General features: G+C 42.5%; 1 protein-coding gene across 2 annotated transcripts in view; it reads left to right on the forward strand.

The window, feature by feature from the left end:
• Positions 1 to 24,999, forward strand: part of STAB2 (stabilin 2) — a 91,564-nt gene that overhangs the window by 40,794 nt on the left and 25,771 nt on the right. For both annotated transcript variants that reach the window (XM_083461824.1, XM_083461823.1), the window contains exons 29-52: positions 656 to 792; positions 1,716 to 1,830; positions 2,562 to 2,639; positions 2,884 to 2,982; positions 3,115 to 3,222; positions 4,410 to 4,541; positions 5,802 to 5,930; positions 7,073 to 7,129; positions 7,896 to 7,985; positions 8,766 to 8,961; positions 9,505 to 9,600; positions 10,261 to 10,306; positions 11,007 to 11,083; positions 12,005 to 12,130; positions 12,724 to 12,797; positions 16,779 to 16,850; positions 18,308 to 18,427; positions 18,645 to 18,692; positions 19,109 to 19,192; positions 20,790 to 20,936; positions 21,931 to 22,071; positions 23,816 to 23,875; positions 24,432 to 24,608; positions 24,728 to 24,820. In XM_083461824.1, the coding sequence (XP_083317950.1) occupies positions 656 to 792; positions 1,716 to 1,830; positions 2,562 to 2,639; positions 2,884 to 2,982; positions 3,115 to 3,222; positions 4,410 to 4,541; positions 5,802 to 5,930; positions 7,073 to 7,129; positions 7,896 to 7,985; positions 8,766 to 8,961; positions 9,505 to 9,600; positions 10,261 to 10,306; positions 11,007 to 11,083; positions 12,005 to 12,130; positions 12,724 to 12,797; positions 16,779 to 16,850; positions 18,308 to 18,427; positions 18,645 to 18,692; positions 19,109 to 19,192; positions 20,790 to 20,936; positions 21,931 to 22,071; positions 23,816 to 23,875; positions 24,432 to 24,608; positions 24,728 to 24,820 (2,502 nt within the window). The remainder of the gene's footprint in view (positions 1 to 655; positions 793 to 1,715; positions 1,831 to 2,561; positions 2,640 to 2,883; positions 2,983 to 3,114; positions 3,223 to 4,409; positions 4,542 to 5,801; positions 5,931 to 7,072; positions 7,130 to 7,895; positions 7,986 to 8,765; positions 8,962 to 9,504; positions 9,601 to 10,260; positions 10,307 to 11,006; positions 11,084 to 12,004; positions 12,131 to 12,723; positions 12,798 to 16,778; positions 16,851 to 18,307; positions 18,428 to 18,644; positions 18,693 to 19,108; positions 19,193 to 20,789; positions 20,937 to 21,930; positions 22,072 to 23,815; positions 23,876 to 24,431; positions 24,609 to 24,727; positions 24,821 to 24,999) is intronic.

Below are 24,999 nucleotides of genomic sequence, written 5' to 3' on the forward strand. Positions count from 1 at the left end.
AGCTTAGGTTGTAGTGAAAAAAGACTCCCAGGTATTTAAATTTGAAAACCTGTTCTAATTGGACTCCATCTAACTTCCAGCTGTAAGTTTTCCGAGACCTGGTAAAGACCAGGACTTTAGATTTCCCATGATTAATTGTCAGATGGTTGAGTTTACAATAAGCCGCAAAAATCTTTAGAGCTCTGCATAAACCGACTCTAGAGTAGGAAAGAATCGCTGCATCATCGGCGTATAGGAGCAAAGGGCAGCGAAAATCGGCTAGGCGGGGGGCATGAATGTTGGCTTGAGGCTCATTCAGAAAGAGCTTCATATCGCTAATAAACAGGTTGAAGAGGAGTGGGGCCAAAATGCAGCCTTGGCGCACACCTCTATTTATTGGGACCTCGTTGGATAGGTTTCCCGCAGGTGTGAGTCTCACTCTAGCCGACGACCCGTGGTGTAATTGGGTTATAAGCCATAACAGTCTCCTATCTATGCCCCATCTCTCTATCCCCACATATGATTTTGCTTGCCCTTTTCTGAACCTGATAACTAGGCTCCTTTTCAGAAGATGAAGTCCTTCCACTGTTGGCAACAGCCAAAGACTGATGCTGGTCTATAGAAGAGCTTACAATATTAACAAATTAATGGCAATGCGTTTTGTCTTGTGATTTAGGCAGCTGCAGTGAAGACATTACTGGCAAATGCAGCAAATCTAACCCTCCTTGTGCCTTCTCAGCAAGCAATTCAGAACATGGACCAAGAGGAGAGAAATTTCTGGATGTCAAAAAACAACATCCAAACTCTAATAAAGTATGTCAAACATTTTTTCACCCTGGCCATTCCATTTAAATGCTTTTATAAAGTACTTTATCCTTTACCGGAATTGTCTTCTTAATTATTGTGATAGGCTTCTGTACCAAGGGGCATGATCAGAGCCGAGGTTTACACATTAAGAGCTAGTGCTAAAAAAAATTAACTCACTTAAGAAAACTAGGTAAAATACCCACAACCCCTTCTGTACCAGTCTTCCAGCCCCTAATACTTGTCCTGCATCCTGTGATTTTTTTTGTGGCTGGCGCAAGGGCCTCCATCCAATGAGTTTTCACTGGTGTCTTGATTTGAATCCAGGGCACAACTCCTTCTACATTCATAATGACAATGCAACTGCCATATATCCACTGGTTATGCAATAGCTGCTCCATCTACTCCACAATCAGTGAAGTGATTCTGGTTTCCAATGCTGAAATAAACACAGCAGCTATCTTCTACACAACTATGAAAGTTGGAGGAGTATTGTTCAGCTTTACATGTTAGCCACCTGACTGAATAGCAATCTATATATTGACAGCAATGGCAAGGAAGCCACTCACCTGCATTTTTTATACCAGGGATGGGGCCTTGCTGATGCAGTTGGACTCCATTTCCCATCAGCCCCAGCCAATGTAGCCAATAGAGTTACTGAACTCCCAACGGCATGTGGAGGACCAGCAGATTCTCCATCACTCAGGTGGCATGGAGGAAGATTAGGAACTATGTAATTGGTCCCTCCCAAATAGTTCCAGGAAACAAATTGCCAGCAGCTTGTGTAGGAAAGGGAAGCACCTCCTAACCTATTAACATATTAACTGCTCCTGGCTCAAATGGTGTTTGAAAGAGAATTGGGTTTCTGTTGTAGGAAAATCTGAGCAGCCATAACTTTCACGTCACTTGAACCTAACTTGCATTTCTGTTAGGCACCATGTATTACAGGGAGCATACACAGTTTCTGACCTCCAAACCTTGTCGTCATCCAATGGGCTGGCAACATCTCTGCTTGGAAACTTCCTGGCTTTGTCCAAAGAAAGTGGAGTAAGTTCACCCGTACTCTCACTCACAGGCTGTTCTTATGTGTGCCAAGAGAAATGTGCTAATCAGATATCATCTTGTGTTTGAATATGCCCCTGTTTTGAGCAAGGGAGTAAGAACTCGGTAGTATGGGCCTCAGACACTATGAGTGTGATTTTTATCTAGTGGTAGGTATGGAAGGGGCCGTTAGTTCCTGTTCTCTGTTTCTCATTTTTCCAATCTGAATTTCAGTTCTCCACATTTCTGCAGCAATCTGCTTTTTTAAAAAAGGAAAAAAGAATCTTCATTGAAGAATTTCAATGTTAATTTCCCCCAATAAACACATTTTTGTATGTAATTCTGACTAGTCACACGTTTTTGCAGGCAATTTCTACAAGTACAATGCATTTCTGCGTGGTATTTTCACTATGTGTATTCATCTGAATGCACACTTTCCCCTAATATGTGAATGTTTGTAAACACTAATTGGAGAACTACATCACAAAAATTGGAGACATGTGAATTTCAAATGTGTTTCAGCTGTCATATTGTTTTGGAAAATGCTTGGCAAAGGCTCTGGGGGTGGGGGGTGGGGCGTAAATCAGGGGAGTCTTCCAAGAGCCACACAGAGTGACCTGGAAGGCTGCATTTAGCTTTTGGGCCTGAGAGATCACAGGTCCTAAGCCAGCTGTGATTTGAAACCTGGTAGTTTTATTTACATAAATGGTTCCCCCCCCCCCACCTTTGCTTTCCAGAATTTTTCTGTTGATGGAGCCAACATCGTAGCAGGTGATATTGCAGCAACAAATGGGATTATACATGTAATTGATAAGGTATTTGCTTCCTTATTATTAATAGTTAGGAAACTGAGGTAAAAAAAAAATACTAAATGTTTAAAATATTGAGTTGGTGTTTTTCTCCCTCCCTCCCTCCCTCTAGATTGGCCATTTAACATCACGTAAAACGGGAAAAAATAGTTTCTCAAAATTATTTTCTTTTTATATTGTTGATATTGTTTTAAATGCTTTGCGCTACTGTGCCTGCTGTTTAAAATTGGCCTTGTGTTTTTGTTTGCAGGTTCTGACACCCCTCCGGGGAGCCAGTGGCACATTGCCCAAACTGCTTGCCCGCTTAGAACAGATGCCAGATTACTCCATTTTCAGGGGTTACGTTATTGTAAGTCTTCATGCCTTTTTGAGAAGTGCCATGCATTATTGCATGTATCCATGCTTTTATTTGAACTGCCATGCAGATAATAGGTAACAGTCCATTTTTTAAAAAAACAACGCATTTCTCTCTTTACAACAGCAATATAATCTGGCAAGTGAAATAGAAGCTGCTACCACTTATACCATTTTTGCCCCAAGCAACAGTGCCATTGAAACCTACCTCAAGAACAAACAGTTAAGCTCCCTGGTATGTATTGGTTTCCAAACTTTTTATCAGGACATATTTGCAACCGTTTCTCTTGCTGCGTGGTTGGTGCTTTAAGAAAAAACTAAAAATGCAAAAAGGCTGCTCACTTAAAGGAAGTGCTGTGGTGTGATATACAACATTCTTCTATGTCAGGCATCCCCAAACTCGGCCCTCCCGATATTTTGGGACTACAACTCCCATCATCCCTAGCTAACAGGACAAGTGGTCAGGGATGATGGGAATTGTAGTCCCAAAAACATTTACGGGCCGAGTTTGGGGATGCCTGGTCTCTGTGAACCTTTGCTGATTCTTCTACACTTTTAGCTCTGCATAGCAGGGGCTGTGAGCAGAGCCTGCCTTATGCCATTATTATTATTATTATTATTATTATTATTATTATTATTATTATTTATTATCCATTGTGTGCACACTCATTCCCCTAGTGCAGATGGTCAAATGGGGTTTGTAGGTTTAAAAAGCAGAATGAAGCCCTACAAATTTAATTTACCATACAATGATGGGATACACATTCATACCATGCGAAATGATACCTGTTTCATGCCACTGTTAATAATTTAAATAATAATAGTAATTTTTTATTTATACCCCGCCCATCTGGCTGGGTTTCCCCAGCCACTCTGGGCAGCTTACAACATATTTTAAAACATCAAGCATTAATAACCTCCCAATACAGGGCTGACTTCAGATGTCTTCTAAAAGTCAGATAGTTGTTTATTTCCTTGACATCTAAAGGGAGGGCATTCCACAGGGAGAGTGCCACTACCGAAAAGGCCCTCTGCCTGGTTCCCTGTAACTTTGCTTCCCTCAGTGAGGGAACCAGCAGAAAACTCTTGGAGGAGGACCTCAGTGTCCAGGCTGAATGATGGGGGTGGAGATGCTTCTTCAGGTATACAGGACGGGGCCGTTTAGGGCTTTAAAGGTCAGCACCAACACTTTAAATTATGCTCGTAAACATACTGGGAGCCAGAGAAGATCCTATAGGACCAGTGTTATATGGTCCCGGCAGCCACTCTCGAAAACATATATTGTCTGGCTCCAACCTACAGCTAATTGATAATAAAATCCTTTGTCTACTGGTTGCTGCTGGCATCTGTTTTTATCACAGAAAGCTTGGAAGTCCACACCTTGCTCAAGTATGTAACATAAATTATCAATTTAATCTGCAGGATGAAAACCAGATCCGATACCATGTTATTTTAGAGGAGAAGCTGCTGAAGAATGACATGCATAATGGGATGTTCAAGGAAACCATGCTTGGATTGTCCTTTAGAGTGGGATTCATCACTCATGATGGCCAGGTACTTTGTATAAGCCTTGTTGATAATTATGTTGGCTTTTGGAACTGCCTGCTTATCTGAATACCTCATCCAGAAAAAGATTTGCATCTGGGTAACTGAATGTAGAGAAAGCTTATGCGTTAAGTGCTGAGCTAAGAACTTGAGTTCAAGTTCAGAAATTGGGATTAAGAGCAAATGAATCAGCATTAACTTCTGGCATTGACTAGCAACTGTTTTAAGGTCCCTGTTGTTGCAATTATGAAGCTGCATTTTTCTTGGGATGGTGACTTTTCTGGATAGTATTCAGGGTTTCCCACACTTGGGTCTCCAGCTGTTTGGGGGCTACAGTTCCCATCACGCCCGACTACTGGTCCTGCTGGTTAGAGGAGACCCAAGTTTGGGAAACTCTGGTAGATAAAGGCCTTCTTAAAGTGAAAAGAACAGTTTGTTATGTTTATTCAAGCTACTTACAATTTTCCTTTGCTTTATTTAGTTGTACAAATCAGAATTGGCCATTTAGGCTGCAGTTCTATATAAACTTACTGGGGAACACAATTGGGGTTACTTCTGAGTAGGCAGGTATAGGATTCCACTGCTTAGTTTTGAGAAAGAAATAACGGGAAAGGAGCAATGGTAAGAGTGGAATCAATAGCAGCAGGTGTGTTCAGCTGCTGTCACTCACCTGTCCTTTAATCAGTCACATCTCTGCCCCCTCACTGTATTTCCCAGTGAGCAGCAGCAGCGACATAACCAACTGGAGGTCAGGAGACTAGTGGCACCCCAATGTGGCATCTGCTGCTGAGTAGTATGGACAGTCCGGCAAACAGTTGCACACCCACAGCCAGCCAGTGCAGATTGATGTACAGTGATATGCACACAACTAGAGTCATATGTTTATAGATAACAGAGTTGGAAGGTCTTTGGGAAATAAGATGAATTGGGTACATAGGAAGCTGCCTTATACGTGTTAGACAATTGGTCCATCTAGCTCAGTATTTTCCACAGTGACTGGCAACGGCTCTCCAGATTTCTCCCTATTTGGAGATGTTGCAGACTGGTCCTGGGGCCTTCTGCATGCTCTCACTGAGCTGCAGCCCTTAATGTGCAATGTGAGACCTTTTTCAACTGCACGCTTCAAATTCAATTCTTTCCTCTGCAGTGCCTTTTATTACAGTTGCTGGAATAGCTAGATAATATTTGCTGTGTAAAAGTTAATGCAACAAATGATCCTTTAAGTATGTCCGCCTGGTGTGTACTAAACTGATAACCTATTGTGTGCAGCTCTACATAAATGAGGCGCCCTTAAGTTACCCAAATGTTGCAACTGATAAAGGAATAATTCATGGACTGGAAAGGGTAATGGAAATCCAGAAGAACAGATGTGATAGCAACAATACTGTGGTAGTGCCTGTAAGTGCCTTTCTGTGTATATATTATGTGTGTTTGTGTACGTTACAAATGTTTATATACATTAGATGTGTTTTCATTTCTTTAAAGAAAAATAATTAATATATAGAACATATATTTATTCAGTGAGTCCTCCAGGAAAATAAGTCTTCACTTTGCAGTTTGGTAGAATGCAATACAGGGCAATACTGTCCATTAACATACATTGACTAATTTAACCCTACAATCTTTGATCTGATTTTATACAGCTTTAGTGATCTGACAAGTAGAAATATCTATATGGTACTATGTGAAGCTGGCTTTTGCTAAATCAGGCCATTGATCAATCCATCCCAGGGTTTGTCCAAAGATCTTCCCTACTTTCCCCCTATTTCTACTGGATGTAGGAGATGCAAGCAAGGAATGCAAGCATAGATACTTGCTTTTACTAGTAGTTGTGGCTGTTGCAGCAGGGTTTGAACATAGAGGCTGCTTTCAACATAAACACAAGATGGCATACAAAACACGTTTGCCCCCTTCAAGTTTGCAAGTTAAAAGTCAAGCTAGTATAGTTACTTGCAAGTAGGGTCTCTAGTTTGCCATTTCAAACTACATGCACGTGAATCAATCAGTGAGTCAATTTCATTGCAAATAAACTCCCAAGCTTGCAGCTCTTTGTTTAAATATATTTGCAGTGACATTTTTATTCCACCCTTTTTTGCAAGGTGCTCAGGGCAGCTTATATTACTCCTGCCTCCCTAGTTTATCCTCAGAACAGCCCTGTGAGGAATATTAGGTTCATAGGCAGTGCACCAGGTGAGTTTTATGGCCTATCAAGGATTGAAATGGCACATTCGGTCTCTCAATATCCTTCATTTTCCCTCTGCTGGTTTTTGCACAAATGGTCAATGGTTAGGGATGAATAAATTAAATGGTGTCAGGCTACCATTGTTAAAACATGCAACATGTAACTGTAGGGAACAATTGTGGGAGGCACTAATGAAACTGGGGGGAAATTGTCAGTGTGCACCCAAGGGTTCATTTGGATAAAAATAGATGGTGCCAAACCTCTGCACACTTAAGGCATTTGTGACATGTGCAAAGGCCTGCACAAGTATATATCATGGTCCCTTCCTCTGAAAATATATGTTTGCTTTGTTTTCAAGGGAAAGTGTTTGTCGTGCTTGGCCGTACCTAGCTGTCCTATTGGAACTACACCACTGGTAAATATTTTAGAATTAACTTGCTATAAAAAGTAGTAAGGAACTTAAGGTCCTCCAGATGTTGGTGGATTACAATCAGCAGTGGATGACGGCACTTGCCTGACCTCCCATCACTGTTGCCACTACGGCTTCCCTAAAGAGAGATGAGTGGTGGTGAGATTAGCACAGCGCAAATGCAGTGGCAAAGCCAATCTGGCACTTGACCTTGCTGCCACCTCACCCCTCTCCCTCACTGTAAGCCACAATCAGTGACAGGACGTCAGCTGAGTGCCCCCACCCCACGAACTGTTACTGCCTACAACACTTGTGGCCTTGTTGATTCGTTCATGCTAGGACTAACAGGAATCTGGCAGCATATAGAGGGTACAGATTCCCTACCCCTGCTGTGCGTGGGGGGGTCTACTCCTGAGTATGCCCAGTATAGGATATAACCCATAGAAGACAATCCACCCCCTCCTGCGGCTGCAGAATCCATAGGACATAATAAACAAACTTCATTGTGACCTCTGAATTTACAGGGGGAGCTGGATTTTCTCCGAAGTTTCTAAACTTTGTATATTTATTCAGTTCAAGAGAATAATTCATTTGTCAGTGCCTTATTGTGAGTCAGGTTATTTTACCCATTTGTGCTAATTGACTGTAAATTTTGAATAGGATTTGGGCATGTTCAATTAGCATTTTCCATTGAAAAATATTTCAGGGGATATTCATTAGCTGAATTTGATGCAATGTTTTAAGTGTAAAACTGTCCACTTCTTTTGTACAGAAATACAAGAAAGTGAGCTGCTTGTATCTCCATTCCGAAAGATTCTCCCTTCGCTACGGATGCCAGCCAAAATGCAGTAAAAGCACAATTGTGGGTATTCTTTACCATCCAAAGCATATCTGTTATACTATCATGACACTGATAGAATATAAGGGGGTTGAGGTGTGGGAGAGAAACAGAACATTGAGAACTGACTGTCGTATCTGTAGGGAGAAATTGTTTTATTAAAGTGATTTCTTAGCAACATGGTCCTTTCAAAGAAGCTTGGTATGAAAAACAAAAACCAAAGACAAAGTGCCATAGGGTAGCCACTGTGAAACCCTCCAAGGGTTGTTGAAAAAATAATATCCAACAATATCTACAGGGCATCATATTGGCTGCTTGTGCCATAAAGCAACAACATCACCAATCCAATAATTAAAACCACATACAAATTAGACATCTTACAAATCTGAAAGTCACCAGAGCTGCAAAAAACAAACAAATATGTATCATAATCAAAGCTAGCCTGCACCATCAGATTAACAATAAGAATTAAGGTTGTTTGGCTGCTTAACCAAAGGGGGGAGAGTTGTTATGTCATGCCTAAAAGAAAATAGAAAATGAACTAAACTTATCTCTTTGGGAAGGGAGTTCCATAGGCTAGGGGCCACCACTGAAAAGGCCCTGTCTCATATTCCAACCTGTCTTGTATTACCCACTTGTGGGTCTGTGAGGAGGGCCTCTGTGGCTGATCTTAGACTGTAGCACACAATAAATAAGGCAGCTCAAGAGTTCCTGCCTTAATTCATAGTCCTTTTATGGCACCTCTTCTCCTTTATTCTCTTATATGCAATTGCATTCGCCTTACCTTGTTTGTTCCTTTTTCAGACCAGGGAGTGTTGTGCGGGCTTCTATGGCCCTCAGTGCGAGCCTTGTCCAGGACTGGCTGGAAACACTTGCTTTGGAAATGGGATTTGCTTAGATGGCCTCAATGGCAATGGTACTTGTGAGTGTGAAGCAGGATTCGAGGGAGTAGCCTGTGAAAAATGTATCAAGGGCAAATATGGCACCGGCTGTGATCAAGGTACTTCAGGTTTCAGACCACTGAGACAACTAGTTAAGTTGCTTGCCTCTCTTTGACTTGGAATAGACACATAGGTCCGTTTTGTTGTTGTTCCAAGAACCAAATCACAGAATTCAAAAGTAGTATAAAATCCGAGTGATCATTACATTCCAAGCTGCATGTTAGCCTGAGGACTTCAGATCTGGTCACTTTGCATCAGAGTCCACTGAAATGCAAAAAATGGACCTGTGCAACTCGCCATAATGCAAACCTCTGTGGTTCTTCAAAGCTTACTGTGGCTTTGAAGAAAAGGGGCAGCCCTTGATCACACAAATCTTAATGTGGTACACTTGAGGTGCTATATTGGTACAGTAGTGTTTTCTGCTTTATGGGAAAGGCTCTTGCATCTGCAAAATATATGAGCCATGCTTTAAGTCAAATAAGCCCGTTTGAGTATGTTAAGGCAAGAAAGGAAGTCAAAATAATACGTTAAGGCAGACCTCCCTTCATAGTCCAGTTGTTACCGCTGGGGCAGTCCTTACAACATCACCTCTCTGCACTTAGAGTGTCCTTGCATCCATGGGAAATGCAACGATGATATTAAAGGCGATGGCTCTTGCGAATGCGATGTTGGCTGGAGAGGTGTGAAATGCGACGAAGGTAAGTATGATTGCTCTCCATCACTCTGAGCTACCATTTGAGGCTTCAGATTTAAAACTCAGAGCTCAAGGCAGTGAAGGCACCATCACTGAAGCTGCACAGGTTCACTTTTCTTTCAGACCAGCTGAATGTGAACCTGAAATTAGGCCTTCGCTCTTTCTGGTCCCATTGTCTGCAGTTCATCAAAATTCCTTCCAAGACACTGTCTGCAAGTTTAGACCTTCAGCCCTCTCAGTGCTTTAGTCCTCTGGATGGGTAGATAATTTTTGTTTTTGTTTTTTTTAATGAAATATACACCGTCCTTAAAAACTCAGTGCAGTTCTGAGAAAGAGCATGACACGCATTCTGAATTGATCTGTGCATCAGGCCATTGCTGTGGTCTGTGCATCAGCCATTCTGCAAGCATAGATCAACTCTTTGATAATAATAATAATTTTTATTTATACCCCACCCTCCCCAGCCAAGGCCGGGCTCAGGGTGGCTAACAAGCAATAATAAAAACAAGTTGAATGATTACAACTTAAAAACAAAATTAAAATACAACATTACAGTAGTCAAGCCTGGAGGTGACCGTCGCCAGGAAAGGTAAGGGACCAACTGATGAGCAGGGTAAATTGGGATTGTATACTGTTGACTAACAAAGTCATTTTCCCCCTGCAGAAATCAAAGGTGATAAATGCAACAGTACCTGCCACACCAGTGCCAAGTATGTATGACAGCAATCTATCTAATAATATTTAGGCTGCATTCAGATAACACCTTTCTCCAGCAACTATAGCACGAACATTGAAACAGAGGGTGGGGGCTTGACAAAAATAGGCACCAACCAGCATGGGAGTTTTGCAGTAGTCATTCACAGGAACAGTATCCAAATTTAAGCTGTTAACGCATATGGACTAGCAACAATTGGCATAGAAATTGTCATAATTGCCCTGCAACATAAAAGTTTCAGGCACTCTAATTTGACGTACCTGACACTTTAAAAAACTCAACTAGAAACTGATTATCCTAGTTTAAAGTTCTCTAAGAGGTTAGATTACATAAAATTTCAAGCTACTGACCTGCTTATAATTTAACTCACCACTTACAGATTTTTGAAAAATTAAGCAGTATATAAATGCTTTTATACAAAGTAAAATAAATAAAATGATATGCTTGGTATGCGTTGGAGAATATTGTACCAAAAATTGTGTAAAACATTCTACAATGTGTATGAAGTTAGGATTGGTTTTTTGTCCCACGTACTATGTTTTTAGAAAATACAGCTTTCTAAAGATTGCCTTAGAGATTTTAGATCTGCTTTCATGGGTCTGTCAACCTTTTGGGGAAAAAAGTGTTGTATGAAATAAGCAGTGGTGATGCTGCAAAATAAGTAGTTTTGTTTTACTTTCCTTTTTCCATCTCAGCTGCCTTCTCAATTCCTATGGCAGAGCATACTGCAAGTGTGCAGCAGGGTTTAAAGGGAATGGGACATATTGTACAGGCAAGTAGACTTTGTCCTTTTCCATTTGACATACCATATTCACTGTGCCTCCCATTCACAAGAAACTGGTGGGGCAGGAGGCTGGGAAAATACCAGAACCACCATTTGTTTCAATGAATAGGACTGTTCCGCTCACAAGTGGTCACGTGTGGTGTCTGCTCCCCACTCCCTTGAGGGGTGAGGAGTTTCTGAAGCAGCATGGCATGACTCATGATACTCCCTTCAGAGGGGAGAGCACTGAAGGTTACAATGTTTTTTTAAAAAGTATATTCTTTATTTGCAAATATGCAAATAGTGTTGATATATAAGCGTCTATGCACGCAGAGGAAAAAAGACAGGAAAGGTTAAGTTGGGTGTGCTGGCTAATTTGTCTTGCACCTGAAACTAGTTAAGCATGTGAGAGTAACTCAGCACAATCTAAAGTAGAAATCCACTTGTGTTGTGGAGCAAGTTTGCTCTTGGCCAGAGCCTAGTCTGTGCTGGAACGCTGCAAGGAGGCTGTATGCTGCTGGAAGGACTGTATACTACAACTGTACATAACCTAAAAGCTGTGGGAACTGCGTTGTACTGTCAGTAAAGGGACTGACCCTACCTAAAACTGTGGTGCTTTTTGGTTCCATTGGCGCACTCCGTTGGCGTGTTGAATGGGGACTCTGCACACGCTCCAACAAATGGTAGGACGTCGATAGAGGCAAACAGCAAGGCAGCTAATGTTCCCACAGAGAACGTTCCCCAACGGTGCTTCTCTCTTTCTCAGCAAAACTGCCACTTGGTGTCACACACAGCATACATCAACACTTTGCCCCCACTGTATGGTTGTATTTTTCTGGCAAACCTATGTGTGCTACTGCATGCTATTTGAAATCACCCAAAGCAGCTTGAGGATTGCAGCCATACTTTATATTATTTGTTATTTCACAGCTATCAATGCATGTGAAACCAGCAATGGAGGTTGTTCTCTCAAAGCAGAATGCAGACGCACCACTCCAGGAAACAGAGTGTGTCTTTGCAATGCAGGTTACACTGGAGATGGGATCGTCTGCTTTGGTAGGTGCTTGTTTTATAGTTTAAGATCTTAAGAGACTGATAAATAGGCAGCATGACTACATAATATATGTATTGATACATTCTCATGTAAACCATAAATGTTTTTGTTTTTTAAGACAGCTGCTTGGAGAATAGGGCGATTGCTGATTTTCTGAACTGAGTCACGAGTCACAACCTTACCTCTTAGGAATATTTTTTTTATAATCATGCAGACATGGTTTCACATGTTCAGAGAGTGAAGGTATTAACAGGACAGAACCATTTCATAATTCACATGTAGGGTGGTTTGATTCAAAGTGGCCCCAAGTAAAAGTAAAAATAAAATCTCCATGCATAAGAAAATCTTTACACATTTGACAAAACTTGCAGACTTTGGATGTGACTGCAAGTCCTTTAGCTCCTTCAAGGAAAGGAGTATAGCATTGCCATCACAAACTGCTACAAATACCATAATCTTGTAGCCAAACCAAGGGGGATCCTAGTGGGCAACAGCAAGCAAGAATTATTGGAAACTAGTAGCTTTCATTTGGCAGTGCCTCTCAGAATCAGAACAGTACTCACATTTTTTCCTCTGTTGTGTTTGCCACATAAAGAAATCAATCCCTGTGTGGAGAATAATGGTGGGTGTGATAAAAATGCAGAGTGCACTCACACTGGACCCAATCAGGTAAGCAATGCTCCTATCTCATTTTGATGCACATTGCAGGCATTAATTTGTTGGTGCTGCTGCTACTGTTGCTGTTACATAGATTGATTACTAGCACTTACAATTCACCTAAAATTTCCTGAGCACTAAGTGCATGTGTTAGAAGATAAGCCAATTCCTGCCCACAGGCTCGCAATCTAATACATGTGATACAAAAGAAAAGGGAATGATGAAGAAAGAATAAAGCAAGTACTGGAACAGTTGGCTGAGGGGATGGGGCCAAGCTGATCTCAACCCATGCCAATATGTTCTTCCTGGAAGGCAAAGGGTACTATCTGACTGTGGCCTTCCGGAGTCCCCTGGCCAGTGTTGAAGGCCAGAGAACACTTCCTTCCAGCTCTGCAGCCCTATGGCAACTGGCAGTGGGAGATCATTGTGGCAGGGAAGCAAGAAGGAAGTTCCCCACACCTGCTTCTTCTCCTACCAATGGATGGGGTCAGGCTCACCTCCCATGAATCATAGGTTATAGAATGGCAACATATGATCCTATGAAGGTGCCTTAAACTGAGACAGGTCATTGATCCATTTAGCCATGTACAGTGGTTCTTTGGCCTCTTAGGCAGGGTGAGGAACCTCAGGCCCAGAGGTCAAATGTGGCCCTCTGAGCCCCTCTGGCCAGCCCTGAGACTCTCCTCAGGCCACACACCCTTCTCCCCACTTCCTCACGTGCTTTTGCCTGACTAGAATATGTCCTTGAAGTATGTATAAACCTCAGATTTTTGGTTGTGACTGTAATGTAGCCTACTGAACAATGGTAAGATTGCCGCTGTTCATCACCCTTGGCTCCCTCTCAGCACTCCCACGGGCACATGGTCCCAGAATGTGGTCCTCTGGCTGAAAAAGATTCCCGCTGGTATTTCCCACCATGTGCTTCCTGAGATAATTTTTAGCTAAAAATGCCAGGGATTGAAACTTGAGATCTTTTTGCACCCAAAGTTCTTGATCTGTTGCTGACTTTGGTGTGGGAATGGGAGGAGGGCGGAGTCCTTTCCCCTAGAGTGGAACCTCGGGTTACATACGCTTCAGGTTACAGACTCCACTAACCCAGAAATAGTACCTTGGGTTAAGAACTTTGCTTCAGGGTAAGAACAGAAATCACTCGGTGGCGGCGTGGTGGGAGCAGGAGGCCCCATTAGCTAAAGTGGTACCTCAGGTTAAGAACAGTTTCAGGTTAAGAATGGACCTCCAGAACGAATTAAGTTCTTAACCCGAGGTACCACTGTATCCTGTTTTAACTACAACATTTTAGTGGAGTAGATGTCAGTTCACACCTTGGCTCTGCAACAAATTAACTCAGTGTCCTTAAGTAAGTCTGAACCTCCCTCCATTATCTGTAATATGGGCATAATAATACTGTAATGCGGTCCTCCCTTGCAAGGATTACTGAAATAATGGACTCGGCTACATTAGTAAAGAAAAAGCTTTTTATATGTCCCCTCCCCCTTTTGAGAGGGGCTGCTCTGTGGGCGGGAATGCAGGTCCTTGCAGCGACTCAGGAGTGGGCGGAGGAACGCCGCTCACATCAGCAGGATTCCTGCTCGCGTCACACCCCTGGCCAGCCATTCGGGTTTACCTGGGGGCATGGCTACGCCATTTTAAATTGTGGCGTGGCCGGGGAAGCAGCTTCCATTTGCTTCCATTCATGGGATCTTTTCATATGCGTTATAACACTAAATGGCACTGTGGAGTCCCATAATGAAGTTTACAGTGCACTTTCCTGAAATGTCTTTTTGATGTACATCTCTAGATCCAGCCAATGTGTGTGCCGTACTTTGAGCACAGAATTATGAAGTCCAAAATATTAGGTTTTGGTTTTTTTAAAAAAAAATACACTCATATTTTGAGGATTCTTGCAAATAACTTTATGGACTAAATAAAAGTAAGTTGCCTAGGTAACGAGGTCTCTGGCTATTTTTATTCCACTGAGCTATGTAAGAATCAAATCAAATACAGTGGTGCCTCGCAAGACGAAATTAATTCGTTCCGCAAGTTTTTTCTTCTTGCGAGTTTTTCGTCTTGCGATGCACGGTTTCCCATAGGAATGCATTGAAAATCAATTAATGCGTTCCTAGGGAAACCGACTTCAGACCAGGTCCGGGGACAGTCTGTCCCCCGACCTCTTCTGAAGGCTGGGGGGGGACAAGGGCTTTTCTTCCCACCCCCAGCATTTTAAAAAACCCCGGGACAGCGGAGGGCTTCTCCGCTGTCCGGGGCGATCTTAAAATGCTGGCGGGCGGCATTTTAAAATCGCCCCGGGACAGTGGAGGACTTCTCCGCTGTCCGGGGCGATTTAAAAGCCCCTGGGAAGGCAGGCAGGGGGGACAAAGACTTTTGCCCCCCGCCAGCCTTCAGAAGAGGTCCTGGACCTCTTCTGAAGGCTGGCGGGGGCGAAAGTCTTTGCTCCCCCCCCCGCCTTCAAAAGCTGTCCGGCCAAGGCTTCGCGGACCTCTCCGCAAGCAGCGGCAGCGCTGCCGCTGCTGGCGGAGAGTTGCCGGCATGCCGAAGCCTGCGCGCGCTGACATCAGCGCGCCCAGGCTTCGCGGACCTCTCCTGCCTTCAAAAGCCGTCCGGGATAGCGGGAAGCGCTTCCCTGCTATCCCGGACTGCTTTTAAAATGCTGGCGCTGGGGAGCAAAGCCTTTCGGCCCCCGCCAGCCTTCCTGGACCTCTTCTGAAGGCCGGAGGGGGGGGGAAAGGCTTTGCTCCCCACCGCTAGCATTTAAAAGAGGTCCCCGGAGATTTCCCTATGGGCTTTTGTCTTGCGAAGCAAGCCCATAGGGAAATTCGTTTTGCGAAGCGCCTCCAAAACGGAAAACCCTTTCGTCTAGCGGGTTTTCCGTCTTGCGAGGCGTTCGTCTTGCGGGGTACCACTGTATCTTTAATACGGTCAGTGACCAGGAAGCAATTTATAAAATATGACATTAAGAGTAGTATTGTGCTACAAGTAGCAGTAAAAAATGACCAATTCTCAGAATTGGTGCTTATATTTATGACCAGGTTTCGAGTTTTAAGTTTTTAAAATTCAATTCAGGAGTCGCTACTGTTTATTATCGTTCCTTCGATGTTTACAGTTTGGACTCCTTTGTAGACATCATTGCTCGTCTTATTCTTGTTGCAATGTAACAGTACTTTGCCACGGACCTGTTAATTTCGGGCTCTTTGTCAGCTAAGAGGTGTCTGATATAGGTGTCGTCTGTACTACGAGGTATTTTCCTCAGAATCGGTTCGATCAACTCTTTTATTGAGTCTCGATATAATGGGCAGTATAAGATGACATGCCCAATGGTTTCGATTTCATTGCTGTTACAGGGACATAATCTTTGTTCGATCGGTATTTTATTGTATCTTCCCTCTAGAAGAGCTGAAGGGAGAGCGTTAAAGCGGGCCCTGGAAAATGCCTATCGGTGTTTAGTGTTGTCTAGAACTTTGAGATAGTTTGCTAGATGGGGCCTTTGGGAATTGTATAGAAGTTTATAAGTTATCGGAAGTTGGTTAAAGTCATTTTGGGTTTCAGTGTCCCTGAGTCTTTCTTTGATTATGTTCTTTGGCCCTTCCCCTTTCTAAACTTAATCAATACTCTGGGGAGAGACCATATGTGGCCAGTTTTCTGAGGATGCCCTGAGCTATGTAAGATAAATTGGAATGACAAAGACCTAACTTGTTATACTCTAATTGTAACATTTCCCCCTTTTCTTTTAAAAAATATTAAGGCTCAAATAGCTTATCATATTGGGCTCTTTCAACTGATGAAATGCAGTGGCAGAAATGAGAAAACGCACCTTAGGCTATGTGCTTTGCCTATGAAAAAAAGGAATGTTAGAAAAGAGATGTGAGCCCAGAAAGGGATATATTATTCTGTGCCTTATTTATTATCCAGAGCCAATTATATTCTCTTTGCAAAACTTAACATTGTTTCTCTCCCCCCGCCCCTTTCTCCTGGCAGGCAGTGTGTAATTGTTTAAAAGGATATTCTGGCAATGGCAAAACATGCACCTACATCAGTCTCTGTTCCTATGTGAGTAGATTTCATATCAGCCTGGTTTTTCATTGACAATGTGCTTTGAGGTGTGTCTCTTACCAAGCAGACAAAGGTCCATTCAAGGCAGGAATCCCAAACAAGAACTTTTTAACATCTCCTGCAGGTAGATGAGAAACTGGCATCTACTGGCCCTGCTCGTGGCTGCCATTTGCTTGTATTTCAGCTACACATGAAAGTGCAGCCAGCCTGCTTTGTTTGCTCTGAACGTAAACCTGAGGCAGGAGTGAACTCACCAAGATCAGACTAGTGTATTTCTTCCGCCGCTGGGTTGCTGCAGCCCATGCAAGAGAGAACGAGGGAGAAAAACTTTCAAGGAAGGCTTGAGACTCCGTGCTTCCTTTTAAAAGTCAGTCCACAGGATTCACATTCCAGACTTGCTTCACCGTCTCAGGGTCCTTAGTCACCATCGCAGCAAAATCTCTGGGTCCATCTCTCCCACAGTGCCTCACTCTGAGAAAGTATCCCCGCTGGGGACTGAGTGAGTGGCAGTTCATGGAGGAGGGAGCAACAGAAAAAGGGGAAAGGGGCAATGACAGAAGGTGCGGGCAGACTGCTTTAGGTAGAGAAAGGGAGGTCACCGTCGACAACTGAGAACCTTTGAGCAAAAGCAGGGCATTTCACCATTTTTACGGAGCTCTTACAGAGCAGCTGTGGTGCAGACATAATCAAAGGCTGATTGGCCCTTTTTTGCCTGATCTGAGGATTGAGAGCATTGACATTTGAATCCCAAGTGAAAGACAAGAAAAGTGCTCCTTCCTTTCCTTGCATATGGGCTTCTTATTGCCAGCTTATTGCTTTCTTCAGTGACTGTAAATCTCTTAAAAATTGGATTTTAACATTTATTTATTTATTTATTACAGCTAATCCTGTATTACTGTAATTCAGCATGCAATCTGGCTCTGTAACGCAGCTGATCCCTCTGAGGCTTAGTATATTTTCCAATTTAAAAGTTAGGTTTTCCCAATAACTCATATCAATGATCTAGATAGACAGTTGGGGCATTGCCCCATCTAAAGCAGTGCTCTGCCCCACCTAGGATTTGTAGGGCAAAGGGAAGGAAATGGTATTTTTAATTTGTGGCATGACAACAACAGCCTCCATGTAAAGAATTGTAGTATGTAGACCATGGAAGAGTCGCATATAAGAGTGGTGTGTTGGACTCCATCTCCTGGCTTTCCCTTTGCTCTGCTTTTCAGTTTCCGTTTCAGCTGTGTTCTCAATATGAAGTTTGCTGCTTCTTAAATCCTTATGATTATGGATTTCTGTGCCACCAAGTGGGCAGTGTTGACTATGGAAGGGCCACGTCCCATTGAAATGAGCAAGGTGTAAAAGTTATTCACTTAATCCATAGATTTATTCTTTTTCTTAAACTAGAACTGAGATGTATCTTCACAGGGGAGATTTTGTTTAATGTTGGGTTCCCTTCCTAACAGGATAATGGTGGCTGTTCGCAAAATGCCTTCTGCAATGATACTGAATACTCAGAAAGGACCTGTACCTGTCGAACCAATTACGTTGGAGATGGATTTACTTGCAGAGGCAATATATTTGCGGTAAAACTTCCTTTTTTATTGTAGAATGTTGTGCTACAGCTTTCATTATCCCTGGCCATTGGGCATTCTTGCTGGGGCTGATGAGAGTTGTAGTTCATCAACATCTGAAGGGCCAAAGGTTCCCCACACCCGGCCTACATCGTTTCTATTTTGTCATTGCTGCCTTCTGTAATCAATCAATCAATCAATCAATCAATTTATTTATTTATTTTTATAGGAACTTGCAGCAGATTACAACACTACTCGGTTTAAGGGATATCTAACGGTAAGATAGACGTGCCCTCCCAGGTCCTGATCTCTATCAGTGATCATTTTCACTCACACATTTTGAAAGCTTTGCCAAAGTTGTTATTTATAGGCAAAGCACATGTGATAAACATGATCAGCCATATTGTAGATGAGCCGTCAGTTACTTGTTTTTCCAGACTTAAGTTCAGCTTGCCACATTTCTGCATTGGTTTGTGATTTATTTATTTATTTTAATGTCCTCGTGTAAATTAATCAGCACTTTAGCGCACTTTTTTCCTGATGAACATTTTTGTATGCACTTTTCCTAATACACGTGTTTTGCAAGCTATTTTTTTTAATGTTATTTGCACCTATATGTGCATTTTATAACACTTTACCCTAATATACATTTTTAGCCTGAAATGTTTAACATTTTGCCTTTCTTTCTTGTAGGACTCTAACATCAATGACATTGCCGGAGCCGGCCCATTCACTGTTTTTGCACCAACCAACCAAGCATATCTAACCACACCAAAAGTAAGCAAATCAATCTTAACAATGCAAATCGGCCTTATACTTAAGCACTAGCCTGGTAGACATAGCCAACAATGAACTATATGCCGGGGAGCATCTGGCATTCCTTACAGATGGGTGAGACGGGTGGAGATGGAGGGATAAAGTGTTCCATTCTTTCTCTGTGCCAAGCATAGAAATGCAGGAATCCCGCCTCTGCCAGCCCCCAGTAAACATTTATTCAGTCTAGTAACTTACACGCATGGTGGCAAGAAGTTCTAGGGACAGGGCTGCTGAGCTTAAGTTCATTTAGATAACAAAGCCCTAGAGCCTTATGTTATCTTGGTGGCTTGTGCTTTATTTGGAAATATACAACAGAGCATCAGTGGAAGCAAACAGACACTCCTAACAAGGCAGCACATCCATTACCCTGGATTAGATCCCTACAGTGAGGCGATTCCTCCCTCCCAAGGTAGTGCTGTAGGAAAGCATTGTCACACCAACCCAAACGCAGAGCGGTGCCAGATTCCAGCGGTTCCAGGCACTTACCCAGGGGTTTGTGTTACCTTTGGAATGCGGTACAGCAGATACACTGCTGTCTTTATGATACATGCTTTACTTACACAAATATACAACCTGAGCCTACAATGGACAGGTTCACAGCATTAACGCCTCAAAAGGGTCTTGCTTCTCCAATATCTTTCCGCAGGGCCTGAAAGACGGAGCTGTTCCTCCAGGCCTCTGGTCAGAGTTCAGTCTGATTCTTCTCTTTCTGTATAAGAACTAGCATTAAAGAGGCCTCCTAGCCCGCTCACAGGTCCTTTATAAGACCAGTGGTAACAGTTGGCCCTGGAGAATATTAACCACTCTCAGTTTTACCCATGGACTGCCATCTGTCCAGATTTTAATTTGCTCTGAACTAATTTTAAGATGTATTTTAATTGATTGCCTGTTTTTATGTTCTTATGTTCTTTGTATACTGTGTTAGTTTTATGATGTTAGCTGCCCTGAGCCTGGCTCCGGTCGGGTAGGGCAGGGTACAAATAAAAATTAGTAGTAATAATAATAATAGCCATAGTCTTTGATTCCAGAAGAAATCAGGCATGGTTCTGACTCTCTGCCTTCCTAGCCTGCTGCCTTGCTTCTATCTCACATGACTCCATTTTCCACTCTGGCCTTTGTCTAACTACTAGCAAATTGAGGAAGGTGGCCCCCCAGCTATTTTCTCCCTGGCACAGAACCACTTCCTTTGTTACCTTAACCCATATTTAGGGCCATAACCTCACCAGGAAACCAGTCTGGCTATTCCAGGAATTTGATCCATGCTGGATCCATGAATTTGAAGGGTATTGGCGTACAGCCCTCCCCACCCTCAACTCATAACAGTATATTAATATTTCCAGCCCTTGACACACTGTGGAGTAAACCCCATTGAACACAGTTGACTTGCTTCCAAGTAAACAGGTACCAGAGTAGGCTGCACCATTTATGTGCCTCAGATCCCAGACTCCCACCTCATGGTAATGAGGCAGCAAAATCAACAGCAGTATTTTGGGTGCATTTGCAGCAGTACCATTTGCTCCCCCGCCTTACCTATTATGTTTTCTGACTCTTGTCTAAGGTTAATGACTGGAGTCTCAAAGGTTGGATGCCCCAGATTCTTCGCTATCATATAGTAGGCTGTACAGCGCTGCTCTCTAGTGATATGACATCTGATAAAACTGTCACCACTCTCCATGGAGATCAGCTCAAGATCACATTCTCACAGGTAACTAAGCCTTGGGCAGCATATGTGTAATGTCACCTCCTTAGAAAACAGAGATGCAGTCTTCTTAAGGTGTTGGGATGGATCAGCATTAGCTCAGATGAATGCTAATCTAATGGGTCGATGGTTTCAAGCCACCAGATGAGCTCTTCTGCAGCATTGCATTAACAACTCACTGGGGCACCACAGGTGACAATGAATGCTTTGCAGGTGAGTAGGTGAACTGGCGGGCAAATCCCACTACACTTAGCTTCCATGCTAGCTATGGAAGAAAGAAAGCCCATTCCTCCTCTACCAACCCACTTGGTGTGGGATAAATAAGCCTCATATAGCCAACATGCTTAACTCTAATTAATGCATAAAGGGGTTAAGACCATAGAGTAAGCTGTCCTGCCAGGCTTAGCTAGGTCACACCCCCTTACATTGGGAGGAAGGGATACCAAACTCTTTGTTCTCTCTCTCTTCCACCATGTAACCCTACCAGGAAAGACATCTGGTCTGGTTGTTCCCAGCTCAGAATGTGTGGCTTAAGCAAGCCATCTCTGTTTCTATACAAATAATTTAGAAACTCTTATCAATTTATAACTCAAGTTTAACTGGCTATGTTTTGTTGCTGCTATATGGAAAAACACATGAATCTGACCTTTGAAGAGTTTGTAAATAAATGATTTTTAATTTACCAAACATGTGGTCTCTTTCTATGCTAAGTGGAAGTGGGAAACTTTGGAAAGGACTTAGAAGGGAATGAGCTATGGCCAGTCTGGGTGGGCAGAGTCATTCTGGGTTTGAAGGTACTTCATTGAGAAACTTCCACCTGCAGTTTGATGGCTCAACAGAGAGGGAAGCTGCACACAGTTCCAGCTACTGCTGAAATGCATTTAAGTCCCTGGATTTTTATCGCATTGCCTAATTTCCTGGTACATTTATTCTATTTTAAAACAAATGTGAGACTACGCACTAGTAGAATCCATACCTTGTTTTTTGTGTTTGTTTTCAGAATTCAGTTTTTTTGAATGGAGATGCTAAGATTTTAACCAGTGATTTAATCTGCACAAATGGGGTAATACATCTCATAGACAAGGCCTTGTTTCCACAGAGGATTCAAGAGTTCCCTCCTGGACAACCAAAAACTCAAAGGGTGTGTAAAATTTATGCTGGTGTTTTCAACTAATTAAAAGTTGTTCGGTCACATTTTACTACTTTGCTTTCAGCTGATTAGTTGCTTAACTAGTTGAAATAAAGATTACAGTGTGTCACTTAGGTGATATGTCTGCCATAATTAATTGCCATAGTTGTTTGTTCTTACTAAAACATAGATAAATCATAATTGTTTCCAAAAAAAAAGACTGCATTGTTTTGTTAAGTAATTCAATTAGATCATTTGCATCAATAATTTCAACAGTAACTACATTTTGCTAACCTGTGCTTCTGACATGATTTTATTGATTTAATTATTTGCTACATTTCTATCCCACCTTTCCTCCAAGGAAAGCACATTTGATTCCCCTCCCATTTTTATCCTCAGAACCCTGTGAGGTTGGTCAGGCTGAGAGGCTGTGGCTTATTCTGTGAGCTTGATAGCTGAGTGAAGATTTGAACCCTGGTCTCCCAAGTCCTAGTCCAGCTCTCTAACCACTAGATGTCACTGTCTCTTGCTTTTCTTATGTTTCATAAACATGTGGAAGAAGACTTTTTAAAGGGCTGAAAAGCAGAAGTGAGAGCCTGTAACTCTTCTAGCTGCTATCACTATAGAGCAGTCTTGGAAAACCTGGGGCCCTCCAAATGTTTTGCACCAGAACTCCCATCAGCTGACTGGGTGTAGTCCATGGTGTGTCTCTTCAACTCCGAGAAAACAACAAAAACAAAAGCTATACAGAGCAGAAACAGCGTATTTCCCTTTCCGCTCACAAGACTCCAATAATCAGTGCTGGAATGTAAACAGACATGTGACATGTAACAATCCCACACACACCTGCAGCATGGGAGGAGTGGAATTCTCAACAGTCCAAAACACATGGAGGGTTCCAGGTTGAAGGCTGCCCTACAGAGCAACGTGGGACTTAGCCCAGTGCTTCTCTTCTCTTTGGACCAAACTAGATCATAGTGCTAAATATGCCACTTGGGTCCCAGGGTTGTGTTTTCGGTTGTTAATAGCCACCATAGGTGAGGGAGAAACAATTTTCATCAGAACTGTGGTGAGGCATGGTTAACCCTTCCTCTCTCACTATTTCCCAGGCAAAAATGGGGGCACAGCAGTTTTTAAAAACAACCACAGCACTTGACATGTTTCGTGTCATGCCTAGTTTGGCTGTAATTTGTGAATTAGACTACAGCTAATTGGAACTAGCAAAGCACTTGTGAAATGAAATGGCTGCAAAGACCATCGGCAGGTATTCAGTGCTAGTCCTACTCAGAGTAGAGCCTCCAAATATATATATATATGAATGATTGTTTTGCTGCCCTGGACTGCTTTGGGAGGAATGGCAGGATGTACATTTAATAAATAAAGGACATTACTAACTTAGGTTCATTTATTTCAATGGGTTTACTCTGAGTAGGACTTAGTTGACTTCATATCCTGCCCCCCCCCCCCCGCCCCCAGTGTCACACTGATGCTATGCTGGCACTGAAAATACCTAGTGATTCATTAGCAGCAGTAGTTGGGTTTTAGCCCCTTCGTGGTCACACTTACCATAGTTACAAGGATTAAATAGGCTTCTATTATGCAGAAACTTCTGTTACGAAATGTTGCAGAAAGCAGCAACCATTTTCATATGTTGTATGTAAAAATAATAAACGTTATGTTACTGCTTTTTGAAAACACCCTGCTGTTACATTTACTAAATGAGCAAATAAGATTGGCAAATAATTTTTCTTCCTAGGAAAACCTCAAAGTGATTGCAGCAAAAAATGGGTACATCATGTTCTACAATTTGCTAGAGGTAAGAGTACTTGATTTTGTAACCCATTTTGTAAGGCCTTTGGATGCAGGGTTTTGTCAGAGGAAATCCCACCTACTTGGAGACCTCTTGCATCTTACAGGTGATGGAACAGCTGTACTTACCGTGAATGGTATTTCACTGTGGATGTAAAGAGTGCTCCAAGACCCACCCTGCTAGCTTCCTGTGATTATTCAATTTGCATCGAGGGGCATGGGACAATAATACATACTCAGTTTTTCTTATTCCTTGTGGGTTTTGCTTATTTCCAGGATGGTTTTTCTTCCACTCCTTGTGGTGGTTTTCCTATTTTGTCTATATTTTATCACTTTCTGCCCTGTTGAATTCCAGTTTCTCCTAAGCCGTTCCAAGAAATGGGATTGAGGCTCAACAGGAAGAGAGCCAAAAAGTCTTCTGTATAAGTTTTGGGCATTTCTTGTCTCCCAGCTGCAGAGTAGGCAACAGAACCTGCCTGGAGCCCTCTTTACATCCACAGTGAAATATCATTTATAGTATAAAAAACAAAAAACTGTGTCTTTTTCCTTTTACTTTATTTCAGAGTTCAGGACTGATGGGTCTCATTAATGATCCTCTTCATCAACCAATCACCTTGTTTTGGCCCTCTGACAAAGTAATCAGGGCTCTGCCAAAGGACCAGCAGGATTCATTGTTTAAAATGTCAAACAAGGAGAAACTGCTTCAGTATTTGAAATTCCACATTATTGGAAGTGCTAAGGTAGGAGTGTACAACATTTCAGTGCAACATTTCTAGGTGATTTATAATTTTTAAAAAAACAAAACAACACCAGTGCAGTCTCTTCCTTTTTCTCTTGTTTTTCCTGATCTCTTCCACAGATTTTAGCCTGTGACCTCCCTAGCTCTACTTCACTGAAGACTCTTCAAGGTTCTGATCTCAGTGTGATATGTGCCAATGATGACAGCAATACGGTGAGTGTTTGGCTAATCCATGGTGTTTTGACCACTCCAGCCCCATAATCCCATCATCATACTTTGGGGGAAGGGACATAGCTCTGTGGCAGAACATATGGCTTCACATACAATAAGTCCTAGGTTCAATCCAGGTGGAGCTAGGAAAGACTCCATTCTAAAACTTAGAAGGTGGCTTG

The sequence above is a fragment of the Podarcis liolepis genome, assembly GCF_965112155.1.
Source record: "Podarcis liolepis genome assembly, chromosome: 10".
Classification (NCBI taxonomy): domain Eukaryota; kingdom Metazoa; phylum Chordata; class Lepidosauria; order Squamata; family Lacertidae; genus Podarcis; species Podarcis liolepis.